The sequence below is a fragment of the Molossus molossus genome, unplaced genomic scaffold (genome assembly GCF_014108415.1).
Source record: "Molossus molossus isolate mMolMol1 unplaced genomic scaffold, mMolMol1.p scaffold_m16_p_14, whole genome shotgun sequence".
Lineage (NCBI taxonomy): Eukaryota > Metazoa > Chordata > Mammalia > Chiroptera > Molossidae > Molossus > Molossus molossus.
This window is the reverse complement of record NW_023425349.1, coordinates 25629828-25652172: the sequence shown is the minus strand read 5'-3', so window position 1 is coordinate 25652172 and position 22345 is coordinate 25629828. Positions and strand designations below refer to the sequence as shown.

The window sequence follows — 22345 nt, the reverse complement described above, 5'->3', positions numbered from 1 at the left end:
CACTTTTATATAGTCACAAAAAATGGGTCTAGAAAAGTTTCTTCCTTGATTTTATTTTTATACAGGATATGTTCTTTTAGGGAAGTGTATGGTCAGCATAAATTTACTTAATACCCAAGTAACCATAAAGTTATTTGCTATTTTTAACCAGAATGTACATTTCATAATGCCAATCCTGGGGCATTATAAGAGATTGTGAATGTTTCTTTAATCATTATAGAAAGTTTACCTCATGTTCAGTGAAGTTTTAGTTTTGTTTGTATGTTACAGTATTCACATTATTCCAATATTTGTGATCCTGATATGTCACCTATGATAGCTTTGTTACTTGGAATATTTAATTAATGTAAATACTTTAAGCTTTTTGAGTAATTTGGAATTAAATGGATTACGTTTGGTATATTTTGTTTTTGTTGAAAAGATATTGTTGGACATGCCATATAAAGGTTAATATTGGCTTATAAATATCAGAGATTGCCATGGTACTTTCTCCTCAGACTACCCAATTATTAAATTAAAACAGTATTTGCTATTTCTGGGTCAATATAAGGTAATGACTTTTTTCTGTATAACCATTTGAGCTATGTTAGTTTAAACTGATATATTTTCTTCATGGTACCCATTCAGTATATATTGGTCCTTTGGAATGGACATAGAGCTATCACAGTATGTAGGGCAGAAGGTAGGTGAATGTGTTTACTTTGGCTAGTAGTTTCTTAAGTTTGTACCGATTTTTATTTTTAAGTCATAATGTAAGTGATTGGTAAAAGGCATTTCTATTAGTATTGGAACTTTTTGGAGAGCCTAAGGGCTATGAGAATTTTTTTTTTTTTAAACTTTTCCAATATCTCTAAGGTACCAAAGCACTGAGTCTAGTTTACCTTTTAAGGGAGACTCTTTAGAATCAATAATTCATACTATAAGACATATAATAGCTAAAGTTTTAGAGTAATTTATATTAAAAGCCACTAGTCTAAATTTTCTGCATATTATATAAAAATATTTGGCTTCATTTTAAAAATATGTCTTTATTGATATTTTTAGAGAGAAAGGAAGAGAGAGAGAGAAACATCAATCAGCTGCCTCCTGCATGCCCCCTACCAGGGATTGATCCTGCAGTCCAGGCATGTGCCATGACCAGGAATCAAACCAGGACCTCTCAATCCATGGGATGACGCTAAATTCACTGAGCCACACTGGCTGGGGCTGGCTTCATTTTTTTTTATATTTAAAATTAATTACCTAGTTCTACCATACGCTAGATCTCTACATAAATCATTTCTCACCTTTGGGCCTCCATTGCCTTACATAAAATAATTGTAACTTACTCAGCCTACCTCACAGGGCTGTTGTGAGGAATAAAATGAAATGGAGTGTAAGAAATTTCTTCAACAACGGTAAAATGCTATGTAAATGTAAGGGATTCTTTTCAGTTAATAAAGGACTTAAGTGTTTGGATACTTCTAGATGCCATTAACTTTGATAAAGCATGTGCTTAAAGTGGTATCGTCAGGACTTCAAAAGTGATTTTTTTTTTAAACCCTGATTAAAATGCCTTGTAACATTCTGTAGTTTGTGCACAGTGTGGCCTTTTTGTATTTTCTCATCAGGCCTGTCACTCTATATCAAGACTTTCTAGAACTGTAAAATTTCTCCCATGGCTTTAGTGTGTCACTGTAGAATAGTAGCATAAAGCATAAATAAATGATTTAAGCTATGTTTCCATCCAGGCATTTGCACTTTCAATTTATGACCCTTCGGTGCCACATGTAAAGACTGAGTTTGGCCTAAATAATTCTTTCCAAACAACCAGATGGTTCAAGTTTGTTGTCAATGGATAAGTGATTTAAAGTATACGTGCTCATTTAACATTAGACTTTTGTTGTATTGTCATTTAAAAAAAAAATAAGATGAAGCATTTCAAAACCTTATTAACTTGGATATCATTTAGTATCTCTCCTAAAACATATTGTTTTGCTTTAAATTGGATTTATTAAATGGTTTATAGGTTACCTTTATTTATAGATTATTTGATACGTTATCATATAGACATGGTTTTGCTATGCAGTTCTGATAATAAAAATTCTAATTCCTCAGGTTAAAACTTTAAGTTGTGGATGAAAAACATGAACTACTTATACTCAGTGCTGCAAACTAGTGTTTTAATACGCATATTGCCTCATTTTCCTTGGAAACAAGACAAAGCCTTTTAAATGGTTTTTAACTTTAAAATAGTGTATTCAAAGTGGAGTAATGTGTATGTTGAAATGATTGTATGCTCTGTGTAGAATGACCAAGTTAAATTCTTATAAAAGCACCTGATTGTCTCATCTAAAAATTAAACTTCTTTTTCTGCTTTCTTTTGATTCAGTGTTTGCATTTTATCATGTCTCATTAAAAAATATACAGTGTGCTTTTGAGGATGACAAGATAAAAAATGTCATAGTCCCTTTGCCCCCAAAGAAGCTCTACTTTAGAACAGCACTGTTCAACAGAATTTCATGCAATGATGGAAAGTTCTGTATAGCTGCTATTTTTGTACAGTGCAGCTATTGATAGAAGATGAAACATGCTATAAGTAACTGTAAGTTAGGAACTTTGGAGCTTGTCACATCTCAGATTGCATTTTGGTAGATGGTAGCTAAGAGTAAGAACTAGAACCTAAAGGCCTTTTTAAAATGTGTATTCTAACTTGAAATCAATTTAGTGGAAAAAAGAAAACCAATCAGTGACTAGATGAAGCTTGAGCTCCTATAACTAAGATCATTTTCACCAAGAGAAAAATGAAGGGAAACTGGCTAGTCTTTAATCATAGGGAGAGGAGCATGACAAAGATATTGAGAAATCAGTAGCCTCATATAGAAGATGGAATGTGAATTGCTGCAACATTTCTGGAGAGCAATTTAGCAATAGCAAGAGTTTAAATACATTTCCCTTTGAAAATGTAATTTCATTTCTAGGTATTTCTCTTACATATATACTCACAAATAAGCCAGTGTTAATTGCAACATTGCGATGGCAAAATACAAGCAGCTTAATTGTTAACCAAAGAAAAGAATGGGCTACCAGAATTCTGAAAGCTCCCCTTTTCTAACTGCAATAGCAAGCTATCATTGTTATGTATTTGTTTAGGTGTATTTTGCCTGCCACTACACCACCCCTGCATCCATAAATGTTAGAAATGTGTAGACCATTATGGGTAATGGCTTCCACAATTAGAGCCCTTTCCTTGGTATATCAGTCCTGCTGTGTCTAGCTGGATCTCTGTGGGATAAGAGCTTAGGAAACTAAGCTCTTTTCTGTCCCAAGTAGTTCTCTTACTAAACCCTATTTTATATGTACACTGCATGGTGCAAGTAGTATGTTTATGCCCCTTTTGCAGGTCACTGGGATTGTAGTGTTTCCAAGTAACCTTACACAGCTGTTACGTAATATGCTATTAATGGAAGGGTATTCATGATATGAAATGGGAGAAGCAAGTCCAACAGTATGATACCATGGGTATATATGTGTGCAGTTAGACTTGGTCAAGAGGAGCCCCCTTGCCCTGATGCTTATTCTGGCTGTTCCTCCATGGAATGAAAAAGTGAAGGAACCAAAGGATTGCACCCACTTGGATTCTGCATTCCTCTACCCAGAATTTCCTGCCAGATCAGCCCAAAGCTTGCTTCCAGAACACATGCAGGCCTCTTGCCCAAGTCCACCCTGAAGACAATGCTCTACAGGTGTATATACCGCTATATTTAAGGGGTGGAAGTTGGTGAGAAGTGTGGATGGAACTTGGTAATGCAGACTGGAGAGTGCACATGCATGCTTACCAGGTCCCTTCTGGCATGCTGAAGCTAGAAAAGGAGACAGACCCAGGGGCTTGGGGGAAGAACAGACTAATTAGTTAATTCTTACCTATTCAGACACTTAAGTATGTCAGAGTTGACCTTCCATTTGTACCCTTGCTCCAGGCCCTACAGTGTTGAAGTAACCTAGGATGTGTGTGTGCCCTGCATCAGTGATTTTTGAAAGATGGATGTTTGCTTATAATAGAGGCTGTTTTTACCCATCCAGTATCCCTTCTCCAACTGGATTAGCTAACCAGATTAAATCATACTGATTGGAAGGCTCACAGCTGGGCTCCCCGCTAGTATCCTGGATAAGTACTCCCACCAGTTAAGATGTATTTTTCCCTCTAGTGAATTGTTTATTCCCAAATCTGTTTATGCCAGTAGCAGGCATTGCCGTAACTGTATGTTAACTATTAAATTAACCAATGAAATACGAGTAGGAAAAGTTACTTATAAGGAAAGTTGGAGAAACTTCTGCGATGAAGATATAAAAAGTTGCTGTCAAGTCAGTTTGCATTCAAGATCATTGACAACGATGGGGGAGGGTGGCAAAATATAAAAATCGATCACTCAGTTCAGATTCTTTCACTTGTATCTTTACGTTTTAGGTCCACTTTAGATAAGCAAACTAAAAATTATAAATGTTGCACTATGTGGTTTACATAAGAGAAACAGAAACTCCGATCCTTTGACCCAAACTTAAAAAGACCTTACCTCAAACCAAAAGAATGGCCAGTGTAAATTCTCTGCTTTAACTGCCTTTTTTAGGTTTACATAGAACAAGATCTGTTATGCACTTAAAAAGTATTTACTTCTAAGAAGGCCTTCGGAGGGGTGGGAGTGAGGAAGCAGCAGGAGTCGCGTCCCTACGTGGAAAGGCTGTCACCGACTGGACCGTGGTCCACAGCTTTGCACTTGACGGCCCCGTTTGCAGCAGTTGCTGTGAATGCCGTAAAGCAGAGTTGCCGCGCTGTTGGGTGAGGTAAGGTATCGGAGGCTCAGCTTAGTCGCAGCGGTGGGCGGGTGCCTTCAGATTGCCTTCCCCTGGGACTCGGGTGCCGTTCCTGGGTATCCCCCAGCAGTCTGGGCACCTCTTCGCCCCGCGGCGGCCGAGGCAGGCCCCAGGGGGACCGTGCTCCAGGAGGCTCCCCAGTGGGTCAGTCCACGAGCACCCGGTGGTGCCCGTCCGCTCGGGCGGTCCTTCCCACGCTCCCGGGCGTGTGAGCAACTAAAACCCTCCTCACGGGGCTCGTTCAGTTTTGGTGGGCGGTGAAGACCCTTGTAGGACCCGGGTTGGGGTAGTGGCGTCTGAGCAGGGTCGTGAGAGCCACTCGGGATTTGCAAGCGGATCTGGGGGGCGGGCTGGGAGCGCACTGCGGGTCGTGGACCTGGGTGCAGAGGCGCAGACGCGTGAGCGGAGCTGCCGGGTTTGGCCGCGCTGCGCGTGGGGAGAACGGCCGTGGAGGTGCGGGAGCTGCCGCGGGGTCTCCGCTGGGAAGGACCCAGATCCCAGCGAAGGAGTTTGGACGTCCCTGGGCAGTGGGGAGCTGCACCGCTATACGGAGAGGGCGTAATTTCATTAACCATCTCTCTCTTCCGATGCTTTCAACTTTTAGTTTATTTGGAGGGTGGTGGTTGTTTTTTGTTTTTGTTTTTAACTAAAGCACGCCCTTTGCCTGCCGAATAATGGGGTGGCTACTGCTAGCCATGCTCAATAAAGTTTCATTTGGCTTTGACGTCTCCCTTTTGTTTGCAGTGCCAGTCGGGGGTGGGGTGGGTGTCAGGATAGACTGGATATGTGTCGAGGTGACTTTTAGAAGCTTTGGATAAGGGATCTGGAGAACTGAGTTTAGATTTCATCACCATCACCGATTGCAAGTCACTTCTCGCTGGGCCCCCGTTTTCTCAGATGCAAAAGGAGAGACTAGATGACATCAGGCTCTTTCTACTTTTAAAGACTGCGGGTTTCCCAAGAAGGAACATCAGCCTATAACATATCAAAGTGAGTTACGGAGCAGAGTAACAGGAATTGGGAAAAGAGGGAAGCCCGGTAGGAAAAACGAGATTGAGCTGCATCCAGAGGATGGATAGAATTTGAATCACGGAGCTCTGTGGAGCACCATGTGTGAAGATAGAGACGTCCGGACTTGTCCTTCATATTTTATAAAGAGTTTATCTGTGCAGGTAGGTTTTGAGAGGATAGAGGATTTGAGAAGGATGGCACTAGATGTTGAAGGAACCTCAAGTGGAAGGAAAGTGCATTACGTTCTAAAAAAGAAGGGAATGAGAGATGCCAGTAATATGCAGGACTTGATTTCTTGTGTCTAGGTGATTGATATTTTGAACCAGGGTTTCTAAAAAGTGAATTTAATCGCTGTTGACAAAAATGAGAATTCTATCAGAATTCCAGCATGCAATAGTGTATTGAGAATAAGGTGGTTCAGATTGTTGCTACGGTTTTGCCAATAAGTAGCCACGTGGGCTGTCATTTCATTCAAGATCTTAGTCACTGTAAAGTGATGTTGCTGGACTAGGTGGTCTTTCTTCTCTAAAACCTGTAAAACATGAGTCTGAGGATGGAGGGAGATAGTGATGGCAATTAAATTTGGTACTTTTGAACATGTTAAATTTGAGGTGTAGGAAATAAAGTTAGAAATGTAGGCAGATGGAGTTCATAGACTGGAGCTTAAATAGTAAGTTTTCTCTCAGAGGTGGTAGCTAAAATCTTGAAAATGAATTTGCTTTGAGGGATAGCTTGTAGAGAGAGAAAATATAAGATGTGCCCATAGACAGGAGGCTAGAGAAATGATTGAAGGAAACATGCGGATCTCAGAGCAAAGTTAAGGACTCCTTTTAAGAAAGGATTACATGCAGTCATAGGAATTCTTGGGGCCAGCGTTGTTATTTAAGTAATTTAACAGCATTTTACAGTAAAAATTAAGCACCTACTTCTGGAAAGTTGGCTGAAAGCAAATAATTCAAATAGAAATAATCTCCATTACCTTTCTAATGGTCTACTCAGTAGTAATAGTATTTACATATTTACTTATTCAACAAATACCTATATATTTCAAGCACTATTGGGTGCTAGTGATATAATGAACAAGGCAGATGCTGCTCCTATCTTCTCCACGTAAAGGCCTTAGCATGCAGATCAGTGATTTTTAAATTTTAATGTACATATGAATCACCTGAGGGTTTTGTTAAAATGTGGATTCTGAATCGGTAGGTCTCTAGTAGGGCCTGAAAATTCTGTATTTTTGGCAAGCTCCAACATGACGCTGGTATTCCTGGTCTGAGGACCATACTTTTAAGTAGCAAATGTGGCAGTTATTGAGCCACTATTACCCATCAAGTGTTTTTACTAATAATTTTATTGTCTGTGGAAATAATATATGCTCATTATTATAATATTGGAACAGTATAGAAAAGCATATTGATCAGTGTAAAAATCACCCAAATTCCCCTGAACTAGAGATAATCATTACTGATATTCTATTGAACATTCATGCAGATACAACCTATGTACATATATTCACACTTCCTATGTTGTACCACGTAGTTGATACACTCTGAGCCCTGTGTTCGATTCTGTTAGCTTTATAGTTTTACTAAGATCAATACCCAAGTGTTCTGAATCAAGCAATTAATTCTTGAGGAGAAGGCTTTACTTAGTTAAAAAGAACTTGGCTTAACATCATTCTGTTACTCCCAAGTGGGCTATAGTAAATGAGTATTTGTTAATTAAGCCATAGAATGAGAGAAGAATTTTTAAAGTTATTTTTTAAACCTGTTCCTTTTTTCGTTTTCTAAATACAGAATCAACCAATGTTCACATAGGATAAACAGAAAAGAAAAATAAAAGCATCTACTCTCTTCCCAACACAAAGAAAACCACTATTCTTACTCTGGTGTGTATGCTAAAATAGCTCTTAAATGAACCTGTGAAATAACATATGTAAATAATGTTGGGGTCAAAAGAAATCTTTGGTTCCTCAACATTCTGCTGCCTTTGAAAGAAGCATAATCTATTTTCTATACCTCTATAATCTTGTGACAGGAAACAGCTAGCAGATTGCCAAGTATGTAGGGCAGCGATTTTCAACCTCATTCATCTCATGGCACACATAAACTAATTACTAAAATTCCATGGCACACCAAAATTTACATTTTTTTGCCAGTCTGAAAAAAAAACACTATAATTTTGATTCATTCATACTGGACAGCTATTGTTGTGTTGGCTGTTGTCTTTTTTTTATTTGACAATCTAAGGGAAAAGAGGTCAGTGCCCCTGACTCAATAGTCAGGTATTAACAAGTTTTGGAGATTCTTGTGGCATACCAGTGTGCCTGCCGCGGCATATCGGTTGGGAATCTCTGGTCTAGTACAGAGGGCTCAGTAATATTTGTGAAGTTAATGAAAGAATGAATTAATGAGGAAACAAACCAAAGAGACTTGTGTGACATAAAGTCTGGCTGCCGCTCTTCACCTGTAGCTGTTCACGCTCACCACTCATCTCAAGTGTTGTTATGCTCTGGACACAGAGCTCTTCTGGGACAACAGGTTCATTGTATGTATAAAGTTGCCTTTTGAATCTATGTCTGTGCTTAAATGGTGCTGTGGAAGAATATGGAATATTGGGGAATAGGGAAATATATATGATAGTCTCCTATCTCAAGTAATTATAATTTAAGACTGATTACAAAAAATAGTACAAATATATACAGTGCTGTGGGAATATAAAGAAGTGGTACTTGAATTGTCTGAGAGCAGAGGGAATTACTAGTAGATCTTTAAGATGACTTATTAATTAGTACTGACATGTATTGCATACTTACCGTGTTCTAGGTGCAATTCAGTGCTTTACGGGTGTTGCTTTGTCCAATCCTCAGAACAGCCCTGTGAGTCAAGTACCGTACAGATCCATTTTAAAGATGGGGACATAGAAAGATTAAGTAACTTGCCAAGGCCATATAGCCTACAAGTGGCAGAGCAAGATTTGAACACAGCAGTCTGTCTTGAGAGGCTGTACCCAAAACTACTCAGTAGACAGAGCGGAAGGATGGGGAAAGGAAGCTCTATAGGTAGAAGGAATAATATAGGCAAGGGCATCAAGGTGAGGCAGCACTGGATGAGTGGGTCATACAGGGAATAGCACTGAATCAGCCACAGAAGGTCTTGAAGTAGGGGGAGTGACACAAAGTGACTCTAGAAATAAATGGACTTGGGTCCCTAAGACACGTGTTTTGAGGAAAGCCTGATAGAGTGTTCAGGTTAGGAGGCTTTCTATCTAGGCCTTGAAATTAGGCTGACTATACTGGAAATGAAGAAATGACAACCTTTAGAGACTCTGAGAAGACCATACACAGTTTGACTCAGATGTGGAGTTAGAGCCACAACAACTATTTTGTTTTGAACATAAATGAGAAAATTGGGCTACCATTAACAGAATCGATGGTCCAGTCATGGAAGAAATCTGATTTGAAGGTAGACAGTGATTGGTTTAGGTGCCAGTGGAATACCTAAAGGACACTTCCAGTGGTCAGCTGGAATATTTATAAGTAGTGATTAACCAGTAGATACGGGAAGTATACCTAGTAGAATGATTAAGAGAAAGTAAAGATAATATCCACTGGTGAACATTCGTCCACCAAGCGCAGAATAGCAGGCATATTAAGCAATACCACTTCTTTACCCTTTTACTTGTCCCTGGGGCATCATCCTCCCCTATCTTTCTTTCTTATCTACATCTACGGTTTCAGACACTCTTTCAACCTCATTACTACACATTCAGAAACAAATCACTATATATTTATGACTTCTCTGAAGCAGCAATTGGAGAGTAAAATTTTTTTTAATCTTCATGTCAGCATGTTAAGATAGCTGATATATATATATATATATATATATATATATATATATATATATATTTATCCTTTTTTTAAAAAATCCTTACCTGAGGACCTTTTTGCATTTATCTTCAGATAGAGAGGGAGGAAGAGAGAAGAGAAAGAGATAAACATGGACGTGAAAGAGAAACATCGAGTGGTTGCCACCCACACAACCCCAACCGGGGCCGAGGACAAATTACAACTGAGGTACATGCCCTTAGCGGGAACTGAACCCGGGTCTCTGGTCTGTGGGCTGACGCTCTAACCACTGAGCAAACTGGCCAGGGCACGATAGCTGTTATATTGATGGCAAAGGGTTAAGAAGTGAATGAGTAGTAAGCAGATAAATAGACTTCTTAAACTCTTGCATTCTGACTTTTATTTCCATGCTACTGACACTCCTGAGAAGTTAGCAAAGAAGGAAAGGAACAACATGAAGGACCAATAGTATTTAGGGAAAACTGGAAAGAATCTATTACTACTAGGCCCTTTTTAGTTTACAGCAGCTAAAAATTTTGGTTTGTTTTTTTTTCGTATTTTAACCTTGAATACATTGTCAGAAGCATTTTTTCTTTTTGCTTTTCAACTTTCTGTCTCATCTCTCTAAACATGCCTTTGCCTAATCACGTTCTTTCCTCTCTGTAGTTTAGCTTCCCATTCTATTTTGCAGTATTTGGATATTTGAATCTTAGTTCTGTCACATTCATACCACCCATCCCTCCTCCTCACTTCTCTACATCCCAGAATAAGTTAGTAGCATCGAGGGGACCAGTTTAGCCCACATCATTTTATGAACCTAAGTTAGGTATCAGGACTGGTCATTTATTGTCTAAGGGCCTCTGATGTCCAGAGAAGTGATCAGAAGGCCAGAGTGGGAAGTGGAGTAAAAATGTCAAGCAGTTAGACATTCTTTCAAACAGATCCCTACCGAGATGATTCTCGAAGAATGAAGGTGGTGGGTGGGGTATCAGCATAAGACAGTGCCATTACCTTTAAAGAACAAGTGATAAGCCCTGGCTAGTTTGGCTCAGCGGTTAGAGCGGCGGCCTGCGGTCCGAGAGACCTGGGTTCGGTTCCCGCTAAGGGCACGTACTTCGGTTGCAGTTTGTCCCCGGCCCTGGTTGGTCGTGCGGGTGGCAGCCACTCGATGTGTCCCTTTCGCATCGATGTTTCTCTCTCTCTCTCTCTTCCTTTCTCTCCCTCCCACTCTATCTGTACAAAAGATGGAAAAATGTCCTCGGGTGAGCATTAAAAAAAAAAAAATCCCTTTTTCATATTTCATGTTCTGTTTTATCATGAAAGTTCCTGCAGACAGAATTTTTTAAAATAAAAACTTTAAAAATAGTTTTGTGTGCTCTTGAGCATTGTGTATTACATTTGAGTGTACTTAGCATACTTATTATTGCTCAAAATTAATTCAGCCAGTTTTAGGCTGATATGGGAGATAATTCACCTGTACTAATAACTACAATTCAAAATAGAAAGCAGTAAAAACTTGACAATTAGTTGCCTCTCCTTGTGCTCCATAGTAACCAGCATTTACTTCTTCATGACAATTCCATTATTGATATTGCCTCTATATTTATCACAGATTAGAACAATGATTTCTAATAGGTGGGGGGGGTGGTGAGGAATAAGGCTTTGTACATTTTGGAAGAAACTCTTTATGCTATTCTTTAGGTACATCACACCCTCCACCATCGTCACCATCACCATTCTTTTCTTTTTTCTCTTCCCTCCTCGCCTCCCTGCCTCTGCCTCTGCCTCTGCCTCTCCCTCTCCCTCTCTCTTTCTTTCTCTTTCTTTCTTCCTTCCTTTCTTTCTTTCTTTCTTTCTTTCTTTCTTTCTTTCTTTCTTTCTTTCTTTCTTTCTTTCTTTCTTTCTTTCTTTCTTGTGTTCAGATAGAGTGGGAGGGAGAGAGAGTAGCAGAGAGAGAGAGAGAAACACCGATGTGAAAGGGACACATCAAGTGGCTGCCTCCCATATGACCTCAACTTGGGGGGGGGATGAATCGCAACTGAGGTATGTGCCCTTGATCAGAATCAAACCCACGGCTCATTAGTCTGCAGGCTGATGCTCTAACCACTGAGCAAACCAGCCAGGGCACCATCACTATTCTTTTTTGAAAACGCTTACACTCTAATCTCTTAGAAAATAGGGAACTGTATGGTATTTATCATTTTATCTCCAAGGCTTAACGTTTCTTTGGCCTTTTTGCCTGTTAAGGTAGAGTATACATATTATTCCCTGCAAGGTAAAACTAGGTGTTTAAAGCTAGAAATGGTCACTTCTGATTGGGAAGTGCATGGAAAACGTCATACAAGAAAGGTCATTTGACAGGAGCTATGCTAAGAGGTGTAGAACTGGTTTTATGGAAATGGATGGGAGCATTTCAGGCAAAAGAGAATGAACAAAAGCAAGGAGGCAGGAAAGTATGGGATATATTTCAGGAAAACTTGGGCAAAACCATGGAGTATGTGAAGTGGGAGAAAGCCTAGAGAATTTGCCTAGACAGGTTGTTCAGACAGGTTGTTAATACTCTTGAATGCCACTGTATGGGATTCGAACTTTAAAATTTTTATTGTGGCGTAACTTGATTCTTGTGTCAACAACTTGATACATCTGTCAGTGTATAGGTAAGATTATGGGTAGGTAGAAAGTGGAGACTCAGTTAAAATTAGAAACTTAGGTACAATTAGAATCTAAATTGGAATGACAGTGAAAAAGAGGGAGGAGTTGTTGCCAGAGATAGTTTAGAGGTAAAATCAACAATCCTTGCCCTCTCCTCTAAGTGTCACATTATTCCTTTTAAAGTGGTAACTACATTCCTAATGCCGATGTAGTGCTAGCAAAACAGAATGTTTTGACAGGCTGATATTCCTCTTTTGCAATTGAATTACCTTGACATTTATAGAAAATAAATAATAAAGTATAGTTAATTGGATATCATCTTGATAATACACATGTAGTTAAGTGATTATGTATTTTGGAGGTTTATTTCATGTAAGAATTAATTTAGATTAGAGATGTGTCCAAAGAGAGAACAAAATATTAATTTGGACTTTATGTTTGTCGTTTATATGGGCCTTTTATGCTTTCTTTCCCAGTTATTAATTCAGGTGTAGAAGATGCTAAGCTTTGGCACAGTCTGAATGCCACTTTAGATTTCATTAAGAATCAGTGTACATTGATGCACTATTTAATGCAAGTACAAGAAACTTAGTTGAAATCTTGAAAATGAAGGATATTTCTATGATCTTGTGTAATGCCCTTTTAGAGGATTTGATTGTTTTATTTTAGTAGACAACAAAATGTAATAGCATCATCAATGTTAATTTATGTTGCTAGTTTTCAGTTTTAGGAGATAGAAAATAATTGTGATTTATTCAGTTATCTTTGCTTAATATATTTACATTATCTGTAGATCTAGTGGATTATTCATGTCACTATTGATATAATTTCTCTTAAGTAGTTTGTTGACCTAATATAATTTCTTACAGTATTTGCTTTATATAGGCTTCAGCTCTAGAAGCTCATTTGGCTTGTTTTAAGATCCCAAACCAATACTTCTGATTTAAGATGGCAAAGTAAAGACATTTGTGCCCTCTACTGTCTGAAATTACCCTGAAATAGCAAGGAGAATAACAGATAGAGATCACATTGTGAATGAAATAGAAGTCCTGTCACCCCAATCATAATATTAGAAATGTCTGTCAATTGTAAGCAGGAAGAAATTAAAAGAGGATGCTGATGGAGAGAGGTCTCAGAGCTGGTAGAGCACGGACAGAGAGAGCTCCTATTTACAGTGGGGTCAGGATGCAGACAAAGGCACTGGGAGCTTCCTTGTATTGTTTAGCACATGAACGAGCAGGAAAGGAAGAGCAAATGAGAAAGTATACAGATCCACCATCTTTGAAGGAAGCATTCTCTTGATGAGGCAAGAAGTTATGGCTAACCACCTCTTTCTTGTTTATTCACACACATGTTCTCTCTGTCTCTCTCACACATACACATGCAAAAAACACTGTCATAAAAAGCGTTCTTGTAGAGAGACTTATCTTCTGGCTCAGAACACAGCCTTGTTTCTTCCTTCCACATCTTACAAATCACTGATCTGGGAGGAGCTCGCATCATTCAAAGGTAATAATAGTGAAAGAAATGAGTACAGTGTCTATACAAATATGCTATAAGAGGAAAGGAGAAAAGAAATGGAACAACAAGTGACAAGGTACTCATGAGAAAACTATATAGGCCTAGCAAATTTAATGAAACAACCACTTTTTTTTTTTTTAAATAAGAGACAACGTTAATTCGCCCAAGAGCTAGGAAGAAATAGTAAGAAAACAGTATATGGTGAATTATAATCTGGTAGAACTCAAGAAAGAAAAAGAAAATCAGAAATAAAAGGCCACATTGGAAGCAAAAAGGATTAACATTGTTGAAAACTCAGTAAAGGACACGATGACAAGCTTTGGAAGGTGAAATGAAAATGAGATGAAACAAGTGCTACTTGTATTTCTAAAAATAGAGAATTAAATATTGGAACAAAATATGCAAACATATAACTTAAGAGAACTTTGCACAAACAAAAGAAATCTTTATTCTACAGACTGTAGGGCACACAATGAGGAAAAACTAATATACAGTCATCAACATCATTACACACTAGTTTTTTAAAAAAATTGAATTTCAAAGATAAGGAATGCACTCTTTGCTCATCCTATTAAAATGATTAACTTACCTATACGGGAGTGTTGGGGAAGGATCCGATATTGTCAAGGGAATATTTAGCATTACAGGAGAATGGTATAAAGCTTATAAACCACTAGGGGAAAGAAAACGTGACCTCAAAACCAAACTGTCAATTGATAGCCATTCTTGAACAATGCAAGAACGCAAAGAAAGTAGTACCAAAAAGTTCTTTTTTGTTTTTTTTTTCTGTTTATCTTCAGATAGAGTGGGAGGGAGGGAGGGAGGGAGGGAGGAAGAGAGGGAGAGAGACACACACACATTGACGTGAGAGGGACACATTGACTGGTTGCCTCCCACACGACCTTGACCAGGGCTGGGGACAAACTGCAACCAAGGTATGTGCCCTTGACCAGAATCAAACCCGTGATACATTGGTCCTCGGGCGGACACTCTAACCACTGATACAAACTGTCCAGGGCTCAATAAATTCTTTTTGATGAATTGTGAGAAGATGAACATCAGCCATCCAGTAAATGATCATAGATGATACTGCAAAAGTAGTGGCAGGGCCTGGCAAGTGTGGCTCAGTAGTTGAGCGTCAACTCATGCACCAAGAGGTCGCCAGTTTGATCCAGGTCTGGGCACATGCCCAGGTTTTAGGCCAAATCCCCAGTGGGGGGCATGCAGGAGATGGCCATTTGATGTTCTCTCTCATCGATGTTTCTATCTCTCTTTCTCCCTCTCCCTTCCTCTCTTTTTAAAATCAATAAAGAAAAAAAAAAAGTTATTTGAAAAAAGGAGTGGCGGGGAAAATAGTAAGAATAAGGCCAAAATAACTGAGATTTCTAGTTACAGAATATAATAGAACTATAACAAGGTAGAAACAACTAATAAAAGTCAGGATTGAAAGAGGAGGCAAGAGGTAGTGTAAACTTGCTGTTTCTTCTTATTTTTAGCTGGAGAACAAAAGGCAAAATTTAGACGTCAAGTAATAGGGGTGTTAGTATATTTAAAAGAATAAAAATAAACCCTTAAATATATTAAGCCAAACTGTGGAGAGGAGGTAAGAAGTAGAACTATATTAAATTTCTTGTCCTAAAGAAATAATCAGATGGGACTAAAGATGAAAAAACTTGGCCTTTACACTTGGAGAAATTGAAAACATAAGATGGGGTATTTGTAAACACTGATCATATCCTAGATCACAAAAAACAACAAACAGCCACCCTACAGATGATGTTCCATGACCGAGTCTTTCTCAATTTCTTTTGCCTGTGGAAGTGGTTCTTAGCATGGGCAGCAGCATCACCCACTAACTTGTCAGAAAGGCAACAGAGGCCCCAACCCAGTTCTACTGAATCAGAGATTCTGAGGGAGAAGCCCCCAACCCCTGTTGGTCAGTTTTTATAAATATCTCATTTATGGTGTTTGTTATTTGTAATTGTAAAGAATGCCATAATAAACATTTTTCTTCTTTTATGTTTGGTCTCAGAACTGATCATTTCTTCAGGATAGGAAATTACCAAATCAAAGAATGTTCTATAGAGCTTTAGATAACTTTTTCTTCTGTTGCTGGTTATTAGAGGTGAACAATTAAAAACAGGTTTTTGTTTCCTTAGAAATTTTGTTTGTTGTTGTTCACGGAAAACAAGATTATCTTCTTATCCAAAAAGATGAAACCAACTGGGTTACTTTCAAAAGACAACCAAGTGAGCACCGCAGACTAATGAGTAGAATCAATAAGAACGTGATTTTGGCGCTTTTAACTTTGACAAGTTCTGCATTTCTGCTGTTCCAGTTATACTACTATAAGCACTATTTATCAGCAAAGGTAATTGTTTTCTCCTTGCTTGTCACTAGGCTTCATTTTAACTGTATATTTTCCTAACATTCTTCCTTTTGCAGCACAAAAATTAATCACAGTTTTTCAAATCTTTGCAGAAATATTGCTTACTTCAGTTTTCATCTTTGTGGGTACAATAAGCAATTCATAATGGCAATTAAATGTTATTATAACAACACACAGTCAAAGGCTTCAGTGATGTTTAATCTTATGGGAATTTTCTGATGTACTTATGTAAAAATTCTTATTCTTCTCAACAGATCATCTCTCATTGGAAAGAATTCAATGATAAATAATTTTGCTAGAACATCAAAATTAGTTCATTTTAGTACAATATGTATTTTAATTCAGTACCTACCAGGGAAGTATCATGGTATAATTTACTTTTGTTAGACATCTGTAGGCATAAAGATGTAGAGACAGTGGATTGGAAATTAATAGCTTCTGAAGATTATACAGAATATACTTCTGTAGTTCCTATAAGAAATTCCAAAGTTGAGAAGGTATTGCTGAATTGTAAAAGGTGCCAAACATTGTAACCACTGGGGTTAATTATAATAACAACTACTGTTATTGAACACTGTGATAGATGCTTTTCATGCTTGATTTAACCCTGAACACAATCTTCACCTGTTTTCCAAATGCTTTTTTTCCAGTGGCATATCTTAATTGGACTCATTTACCAGTGGAGTTCAGTAGACACAAGACTTGTTCTGCTAGTTCTTTTTGCATCTGATTCCATCTCTTATTTATTCATTTCACTTAAATTTTCACTCCAAATATCCCATAGGCAATGTTTCAGGATATCTTTAGGCTTTTTTCTAACCTCTTGAGTTGAACTATATGGCAACTCCTTTAGAACATTCAGTCATTTTTGTCAAGTATTTCTTGAGGGCTTATTGTGTGCTAAGCACAGTACTGTGAGACAAAATGATGAATCAAGTGCAATCCTTGCTGTCTAGAAACACATAAATTGGGGAAGTTTGGGGTTGAAGAGGAAGGGGGTTAAGAAACATAAGGGGACATAAAAAAGATGATAGCAATGTGGTATGTTATTCTCCTTCAAAGCGCATGTCACATCATGAAACCCTGTTCTGCCTATTTTACTACTTAAAGCTTAAGAACTCTTCTGTCCTTCAGTCTCTAGCCTTTGTAATCCTCCTTTGTACAGCTATCGGAATTATTTTTTTCTTAAGTACATACCGCACCTATGGAATCATATCCAAACTGCTTAGTATGGTATAGTCTGTTTGCCTCTCCAGATCCTCTCTTCACCATACTTTACGCCTCTGGAGACTGACCTCTATGGACTGCATTAGCTGAGCTCCCTAGCCCTTTGTTTTCCATTTGGGTTCAGCCAATGGGAAGCATCAGTTGGAGATTGGTGACCAGGAGGAATGAGAGAGCAGATTGTTTATTCTCTTGGTTCTCTATTTATAGGGTCATTGGTTGATAGTGACTGTATTCCTCCTGTACAGTCCCCGGTGTAGTCTGGGTACCAGTAAATATTCTCCCCAGAGATGGCTTAACTATTAAGATAATGAAATTGAAACAACAGGGACCCTCACTTTCAAGCCCTTAGGACTATGTTTACAAAGTCATATGTCTTTGTAAAGTTTGCATTCTTTTCCTTAAAAAGGACCTCCATAATTGTATAACCTTCAGGTCCTGTAAAACTAGATCCTTCTATGTCCCAATCTTTGACCCTTCAAGCCTGGGGTAAGTGCAAATTTTGCAGGGAATAAAGAACTACTGGAGAACCTACTTGAGAGGATTATGTTTGACTATTTCATGGATGAAATAATATTTTTAGTTGGTCTTATAGAACGAGTAGGAGTTCTCCAGGTAATGAAGGATGGGCAGGCCATCATGAAAAGAGGAAACAGTCTATTCAATGAGCTATGTGGATATCTGGAAGAGGTGCATACCAGGTAGAAACCAAAGGAGGTTCCAGGGTCCCGAGGCAGGAACATGCCTGGTGGTTTTGAGAACATCAAAGAGATCAACGTGGCTGTAGATAAGTGAGAGGGAGAAGAATAGCAGGTAAGGTTAGAGAGTTCCATGTTGTTTAGGACCTTGTAAGACCTTGTAAGGACTGGCTTTTATTCTGAGTAAGACTGGTAACTATAGGAAGGTTTTGAGCTGGTATTTGACACGATCTGACTTTATTTCAAAAAGGAGCAGGAGCCAAAACACAGAGACCAGTTAGCAACGGTTCTCAACCTGTGGGTCGCGACCCCTTTGGGGGTTGAACGACCCTTTTACAGGGGTCGCCTAAGACATAACAGTAGCAAAATTACAGTCATGAAGTAGCAATGAAAATAATTTTATGGTTGGTGGTCACCACAATATGAGGAACTGTATTAAAGGGTTGCGGCATTAGGAAGGTTGAAAACCACTGAGCTAAATGGATAAATCCTAATTCCAAAGAGATTTGAAATAGTAAAGAGTTTACTATTTTTTGGTGGAAGTTAATTCGTTTTGAGATGTGGCTCTATATACTTTATTGTTTAATAACTTAATTAGCATACTTCAATCTGTCATTGTTTCCTATTTTGGATAGTTGTGTAATTGTAGAATTCTTAGCTCTTGACTATGAAAATAGTACTTGTTGAATGCTGATTAATGATTATGAGCCAGTTATGTAATTTGAATCTCATGCCTCCCCTAAATGTAATGTCGCATGCTGGTTATGGGACATTGGATTTCCAAAATGTTCTTTTGTTATCTTCCTAGAATGGAGTTGGTTTATCAAAATCTAAAGGAAGCCGAATTGGATTTGATAGCATACAGTGGGTATGTATAATAAGCAAGAAATTCCTCAACTACAATGTTCATTTTAGTTTATTTGTTTATATTACTGAATATGTGTTTGTTAAATGATGACAATGATAATAGCTGCCTTGGTGAGGTGTTGGGATAGGTGGTCAAGGGGAAGCAGCAGGCCCTATGCCATGTGCTTTTTATGCAGTATCTCATGTAGTCCTCATGGAAACTCTAACAACTCAGTACATTGTCATACTTAGTTCACTTAGATTCAGGTTAGTTTGCTAGTAAGTAACTGAGTCCAGATTCTGTTTGCCTCCAAAACCTTCATTCACTGAAGTATAGTGCTTCCTAAAATGAATAAATATGTTATTAAGAATTGAACTATAGCCCGGCTAGTGTGGCTCACTGGTTGAGCATCAACCCATGCACTAAGAGGTTGACAGTTCGATTTCTGGTCAGGGCAGATGCCCGGGTTGTGGGTCTGATACCCAGTAGGGGCCATGTAGGAGGCAGCCAATCGATGTTCTCTCTCATCAATGTTTCCATCTCTCTCTCCCTCTCTCTTCCTCTCTCTCTAAAATCAATAAAGGAAAAAAAAAAAAAAAGAATTGAACTATAGCCCTGGCCGGTTTGGCTCAGTGGTTAGAGTGTTGATCTTCAGACCAATGAGTCACGGGTTTGATTCTGCCCTGGTTCTGAACTTTGGTTGCGGTTCGTCCCCGGCCCTGGTTGCGGTCATGCGGGAGGCAACCAGTCAATGTGTACCTCTCATGTCGATGTTTCTCTCTTTCTTCCTCCCTCCCACTCTATGTGAAGATATATAGAAAAATATCCTCAGGTAAGGATTAAAAAAAAAGAATTGAACTATAAAATAATGATTCCAAATAAAAACATATTCAACATGTTTTCTCTATAAGAGAAACCAGCAATATTACAATATATCCCTGTTTTGGTTTATGAATTTTAGAGCCTGCATGTTTATAAAACATTGTTTCCTAACCTTTTTTTTTTGCTAAACTTAGAGTGAAAAACAATGCTAGGTTACTAATACAAAATTACATTTATCCTGTTAGTATATATTTTGGATATGACCAGATACTTTTCAATCTCTGGCATCTGTTTAACCAGAGACATGAAAAGCTGTAGATTAGAAGTGGGCTTTCAAATCACCAGCAGGAATAAAGTACTACTGAAAATTTTAGGTCATTGATGACACCAATTGGATTTGAACCACTGTTTTGAGGGTAAAATCTAGAATATTTTATTATTAGGTGTCTTAACTATCAAGTCTAGAAGTATCAATGTGAACTTTAAAACATTTAAAAAATATATTTCAATTATAGTTGATATTTAATATTAACTTTAGTTTCCTGTGTACAGCACAGTGGTTAGACATTAATATAATGTACGAAGTGATCCCCCAATAAGTGTAGTGCCCACCTGACACCAGAGATAAATATTTCAATGTGAACTTTTTAAAAAATATATATTTTTTATTGATTTTTTTAGAGAGAGAGAAAAACATCAATGTGAGAGAGAAACATTGCTGGGCTGCCTCCTGCACGCCCCCTGCTGGGGATCAAGCCGGAAACCCAGGCATGTGCCCTGACCATGAATTGAACCAGGACCTACCCCCTCAGTCCATGGGATGACACTTAATCCACTGAGCCACACTGGCTGGGCCAGTGTGAACTTTTAATTTATTTTAAAAATAGCAGATGCTTTGCTCTGTGCACTTAGGATAGTCTGAGGGGTAAGGGAAGTATAATACACTTGGAATTCATACTCCCCAGTCACAATTATAAAGACTCTAGCTGATGAAATAAACAGGGACATTTGGTGCACTCTGTCTAGCCCTACTCTACCCCCATCCCACCCATAAGAAAAACACACATAACATACTTGGACCAGATTTATTGTCCTGTGAGTGAAATAATTTGTTGAAATTTGACATTTGGTATTTAACAGCTGAGAAATATACCCATCTGAAGACAATGAAGGTTCTCTGTCATAAATTTTAACATTCTAAAATATGATACTTAAGGTAATATATACTTTCCAGGTTTGTCATGTATTAAGAGTCCTCATATGTAAACTGAAAGAGCATGTTCAGAAAAAGTTTTAAAGCTATAATAGCTTCAGTGAATAGAAGACTTTATTTCATCTGGATTAACCAATAACATTTCCAAAGCCTTTAGTATATAAAGCAGTCAGCAGGGGTACAGATTCATTGAGATATTTTTAAATGGAATTTGTAGGTCATTTAAAGCTTAACATAACTGAGAAAAAGTAGGGCAGCCCTGTCTTTTTATTCAGGGGATGATCCTTGAGGTGGAAGAAAATAATGGATTTTAAAAAAAGGGTTTACTTCCAAGGTACATGAGCAGAAAAGTGGAGAGCAGCTCACAGTACTAAAAAGAAAAAATCACTCTATTAGTTGCAAAATGACAGGGAAAAAAGAAGTATTGAAATACTTTTGTTGTAATATTTTAGAAGGAATGAAAGGCGAAATCTGATCAATAAGTGTGATATTGAGCCCTGATAAAATTCTAGAATGAATTATTAAATAGATAATTTGACAGCACTTGGAAAAGAAAATTATGATGATTAGGAACTAGCCTTTCAATAAAAAGTCCCAGCAAGCCCTTTTCGGTTCTGATAAAATTGTGTACACTGGCAGATGGACAGGCTTGTTCTGGTGTCCTATTTTCAACAAGACATTTTTCTTTCTTGTAAACAAAATGAACTACTGAAGGCCAGATGAGAATAGCCATGTTGATTTAGAATTAATTGGATTTAGATTCAATTGGACATCTGTTTCCATCGAGCATTGGTGAATGTATTGATAACAACCTGAAGGCATATTTAGAAGGTGAGTTATAGAATCTCTCTTTGACTCTGCCCTACTCTCTGTATTAAAAATCGTAATGAAGCCACATATGTGTTCATCATGTTTGTATTTAACACCAAGCTAAAAGAGATTCATTCATCAAACATTTATTAAGCCCTTTATATGTACTAGTGTCTGTCATCTCAACATCTTTCTTTCAAAACCATTTCTTTCTCCTCTATTCTCCTAGTGTAAAGCACAGAAGGGAAGAACCAAAAAGGAAAAAACTTGATTAGACTATCAAAATTTAAAATTTTTCATCAAAAGAAAGCATTAAGAAAGTGAATAAATGTGCCACAGACTAGAAAATATTTGCAAAACATATTTGATAAAAAAAAAAAAAAAAAAACTAGTATAAGTGATAAATAACTTCCACAATTCAATAATAGATTTTTTGTTCATACTTTTTTTTTAAATTTGC

General features: G+C 37.9%; 1 protein-coding gene across 6 annotated transcripts in view; it reads left to right on the top strand.

The window, feature by feature from the left end:
• The first annotated feature begins 4646 nt into the window (after positions 1 to 4646).
• FKTN (fukutin) overlaps positions 4647 to 22345 on the top strand; it is a 53827-nt gene continuing 36128 nt past the window's right edge. The window contains exons 1-5 of one of the 6 annotated variants that reach the window (XM_036261010.1): positions 4647 to 4821; positions 5749 to 5841; positions 7659 to 7750; positions 16042 to 16253; positions 19002 to 19061. In XM_036261010.1, coding sequence (XP_036116903.1) covers positions 16149 to 16253; positions 19002 to 19061 — 165 coding nt within the window. In that variant the 5' untranslated portion in view covers positions 4647 to 4821; positions 5749 to 5841; positions 7659 to 7750; positions 16042 to 16148. Of the gene's footprint in view, positions 4822 to 5748; positions 5842 to 7658; positions 7751 to 16041; positions 16254 to 19001; positions 19062 to 21789; positions 21907 to 22345 lie in introns of those variants that run through there. The other 5 variants (XM_036261011.1, XM_036261016.1, XM_036261013.1 and 2 more) reach the window with 5 other exon arrangements.